At 34.4% G+C, this 4,972-nt stretch overlaps 1 protein-coding gene across 1 annotated transcript in view; it reads right to left on the bottom strand.

Annotated features, from left to right (window-relative positions):
* LOC109946617 (loricrin-like) overlaps positions 2,628-4,972 on the bottom strand; it is a 3,934-nt gene continuing 1,589 nt past the window's right edge. Inside the window, exons 2-3 of the mRNA XM_020554994.1 lie at positions 3,766-4,114; positions 2,628-3,153 (exon numbers count right to left, since the gene is read on the bottom strand). Of these exons, the coding sequence (XP_020410583.1) occupies positions 2,628-3,153; positions 3,766-4,114 (875 nt within the window). The remainder of the gene's footprint in view (positions 3,154-3,765; positions 4,115-4,972) is intronic.

Below are 4,972 nucleotides of genomic sequence, written 5' to 3'. Positions count from 1 at the left end.
GGAAGGATGAGCAATCCGTTGAGATATCCAATGAAGTGGATAAGTACTTGACGGATCCTTTTGAGAGCTCCTTGAGCAAACAATTCAATCTCTTGAATTGGTGGAAAGGGAACCAAACAAGATATCCTATTCTTTCACAAGTTGCCAAGGATATCTTTGCAATTCCAAGTTCTACGGTTGCTAGTGAAAATGCTTTTAGCCTAGGCAAGAGGATTGTGGATCCTTTTAGAAGCTCTTTGCATCCTAAAATGGTAGAGGCATTAGTGTGTACTAGTGATTGGCTTAGAGCAGACGAATTTTCCTTTTACAAGGAACCAACGGATGATGAGGTTGAATTCTACAAGGAAATGGAAGATATGACAACTTGTAAGTAATTAGTTTATTTATGCTAATGTTATTTATGCTTCTTCTTATAATAAAATGTACTAAACTATGTTGTTTTATTTGTAGATAGCATTGGTGCTCAAACAACACAAAGGGGTTCTTCAAATCCACTTACCACCAACACTTGAGTTTGTAACATTGGTGTATTGCATTTTTCCTTTTAGTTTGTAACTTTAATTAACTTTGAATTGGATTTTTCTTTTTGGTTGTAACTTTAATTCATTTTGCTTTTGGTTTGTAACTTTAAAGGATTTGGAATTGGAATGCTTGATAAGTTTAACTTTAATTGGAATGTTTGGAATTGTAACTTTAATTTGCTTAGGTTGTGAATGCTTGAGAATTGGAATCGATTGTGAATTTATATATGCTTGAGAAATTGAGGTTGTGTATTTATTTATTTAGGTTATAAATTTATATTTTTGTGAATGCTTGAGAATTTGCGGTTTTAAACCGCAAAACGCGGTCGGTTTGCGGTTTCAAAAATCACCAAACCGCAAATAGTCGGTCGGTTTGCGGTTTGAGTAAAAATTCGCGGTTACCGAACCGCAACCACCCCTAGCTGCCACCATGGACACATCACTTGAAAGCCCTAAACCCTAGAATGAGCCAAACATGATGAGTTTCTTTTGTTTTTCGTATGTATATCTAATCAAACAATATGGGTATAATATTTTCACATATATTTCATTCTTCGAAAGCATGTATTTATAATACAAGGTTACAAACCCTAGTAGGGTTATACTAAGAAATAAGAAGAAATCCTAATTACATAATATCTATACAAAAAAGAAATAAATAAAAACTCAACAGAATAAGAAAGAAATATCCTAATAGGACTAGGATATCTATCTCGCCAACATATCTTCCTACTTGAATTGGCCTCAATGGAGTTTCATTGGAATGGTTATTGGCCTCATTATGTCTGCCAAACACCCAACCAAATTAGAACGTGACTTCAATATGGTATGCATAAACAAAGATATTTATAATATATAAAAATTATAGCGGGTTGGAAAATAAAAATTACATGTGAGAATAGGCACCACTCATAATATTGGAATTGAGCTCAAATTCAATTATTGCGTTTTATTAACACTTGCAAAATAGTAATTTTATAAACCAGTAGGTAGTCAAAACTCAAAAAAGCTCTCTATGATACCTCCAAGTCCTTTTTCAACTAGGAGAAGATATTATATCCATTTTCGGCATTATGGTTGTTTTGTACTCTTTTTTTTTTCTTTCTGTTTTATCAATAATTATTATCATTTTTTTCTCAATAAAAAAAATTATATATTCTACACTCATCTTTTATAAAAACACATTCGAGACAAATTACACTTGAATGAGGGGATAATATAACAATAACATTAATACACACATTCTAGCATAGGCAGCTAGATATGACTAGAGCATAAGCCAAGTACTAGTAAGATAAAACATTGGAAGGCAAATTTTCTCTCAGCATAAAGGAAACTTGGACCAAATTTCAATTGGGTTGGTGGCATCTTAAATTCTACTGTGTGCAGTAGACAAACGCATATGCAAAAGGTCTCACTCACTCACTCTAGTTTTTTCTTGGGCTCTTTAGTTTTAACCCATAAAAAACTTAATTAATTTGGAAGAAAGATAATTAATTTTGCTTAATTAATATAAAACCAAAGCCACCTAATTTTACCAAAAGGACATCCAACAACCCTAAAATTACTACATGTGCCATTGTGCTTAACTGTCAAATACAGTTTATTTAAGGGAGATTCACTATTATACCCAATATGGGGGCCCAAATTATAAAAATATCCTATATAAAATGGACTTTAGAAACACACCCAAAGCCCATTTACAACATAACAAAAAAGCTTTTAACTTCTTATAAATTACAAAACTGCCATCAATTTTTTAAAACAAGCCCAACCCCAAAATCTCATAAAAATACCCAAAACACTCAATAGGGCATCAAAGTAATTTAATAATCAATATTAAATTCAATAAGGCCAGCTATCATTTTTTGGGTTTTTTTTGGGTTTGTTTATAGGAATTCAATTGTGTAGGGTTTATTTATAATATTAGTGCTAGAAATGGGTATATCACTAAATATCTCTTTATTTAATTATAAACCAAAACTTAAAACTGTCAAAACGACATAACATTCCCACAAAACACAACACAAAACGACACTACTCAAATTTAATCACTTCAAAAACTGGTTTCGCGTGACCTTTCATATCCCACTGCAAACCTACAAACTATTCTCCAAAAACGAAGCCGATGAGCAGCAACGGGGACGACCAGAAACGAAGACGACGAGCAACGACGACGACGAGCAACGACGACGAGCATCGACCATCCTCATGAAAATTACTGCCAGTTAGACCAGCAAGACTTAATCTGGCAGTTGATCCATAAAATTCAACCATCTCCTTTGACAAGAAAACCTTTTCAAGTAGACTCAATACCTCTTCCTTGAGAGAATTTGTTCCCCAAGTCAAGATCTCCAATGTAGGCTTTATGGCATCAGCCTCATGCAAGACATTGGCTCCTCTTTGAGGAGAGGCTTCAAGAACCAATGTGGAGAGAGTTTGAATTGCTTCGATGGCAGTTTCGTAAACCTCCCCGGATAAGAGCCTTACCAAGTCAGGCAAAGCTTTTGCTTCCAATACACAAAATGTGGAAGTGACACTGCAGGTGCCACCATGTGCTTGGCAAACAGGAGCACCCGATGGCTTGAAACACCAGCAGCCGGTTGGTTTGGACACAACAGCGAGCTTTTGACTGCTTGAAATTTGATTTTAAAACAAAAGGGTAAAATTGTATTTTACCTTTATAATTTAGACAGGCCTAACGAATATGGGCCTCCTCTTTAGCCTAATCCAAAATAACAATTCTTTTCTAGGTATTAAAACCCAAACAAAAATGCCCAATGTCTCAAATACTAATTAGTAAAGTTAATTATGTCTAATACCTAATTTTTCTTTTTTTCTTTCTCCTCTAAACACTCAAAATTATGAAGGAATCTAGCAGAATTAATCCTTTTGATCAGTTTTCAAATTTGTCTTTCTTTTGGTAATTTTGGTATTAAAATTGAAATGAGAAGAGTGTTCTCGTATGTTCGAACATGGTTACAATAACACCCTAAAAAATAAAAAAGATCTTACTATGAATATTGTTGCATAAAGAATCAAATGAGGTTGATAAAAAAAATTAAAAAAAAAACAACTAATAATAATAATAAATTGTTGGAGTCAGAATCCCGCACCAATTTGTAACACCCGCGCACAGTGCTTTTGTTTCTTCTTATAGCAATCGTTTTGGTCAACCAGTGTTGAACTGTTGCTTATCTTTTATAGAAATATGGTAAAAGTGCAGTATAATGCCATTAATAACACTGTCTGTTGTATTGCACCTTTTCCAAATCCACCACCAGCACCGCTATGAACTCTACCCCCAGCTCCACCATGTACACCACCATGGAATCCACCATGCTTGCCACCACCAGATCTTCCTCCACCACGACCACCACCACCACCACCACCCCCGCCCCCACCTCCCTTGAGAATGCGTCGTCCTTTTCCAAAGCCCCCATTGCGTACCTCGCCACTTTTACCAATGCCACCACCAAGACCACTCCCAACACCACTACCAACGACGCCTCCAAAACCACCACCTTCACCGCCAAATCCCCCTCCCTTCCTAAAAGCTAAGTTCTTTCCCTCCTCGTCATGCCGCACACTCACTATATTCCTTGAAACCACACTTGTTGCAAGGATTTGAATGCAAAACAAAGAAAACAAAAGCCTCCAAGCGCTTCCCATTATCAATATAAAATATTCTTTTAGATGGCTGAGCTAAAACACAATTTCAATTGGTTTGGTGGTATATTTGGAGAATTTTCTATATTGCATTCTTCTCTATAATGAGGTTTATATAGCATTTACATGTGTAAGAAAAAAAGGAAAGTTCGAAAGTCCTAATTGTAGAAGGAATTGTTAACTACACAACTAGGAAGTAAATCTTCTAAACCCTAAGCATAAGGGGAAACTATAGACCAAATTCCATATCCTATCTAATTATTTCAAAGAAAAATGAAACTAATAATGAAACTTAACAAAAAATATATATATATATATATATAGAAATTTATAACCATACCAGTTTAGACCCCTACTACTATAAGAGCATCTGCAATGGTTAAGATCAATGTAAATTTCATGAAATTGAACTAAAACAGTAAAATCTCACTTGCAATTGTGTGATTTAGTTCACTGCAATAGATCCAATTGCAACAGAGAGTACTATATGATGAATCCTCTATAAAATAATTTTGAGACTCACATGCAAATAAAAAAAAAATACAACAATTAATACATTATGTTGTCCAAAGATGATCCACTATAATTCTGCGCTAAAAGTTCTTCCAGCCACAGGGATAAATTGAATACAATAACATACTCCTTTCAATTCAGAATAATAATGTGTACTGATATATAAGATTGCTTCACCAAAAAAGAAAAAAGGAAAATAGGATTACTTCTAATATTATTGTTTACATAAAATTAATGAAAGGCGGTAGTACCAGAAATAGTACATTATC

This window comes from Prunus persica, chromosome G1 (genome assembly GCF_000346465.2).
Source record: "Prunus persica cultivar Lovell chromosome G1, Prunus_persica_NCBIv2, whole genome shotgun sequence".
NCBI classification, from domain to species: Eukaryota; Viridiplantae; Streptophyta; class Magnoliopsida; order Rosales; family Rosaceae; genus Prunus; species Prunus persica.
This window is presented reverse-complemented; position numbering and strand designations above follow the sequence as displayed.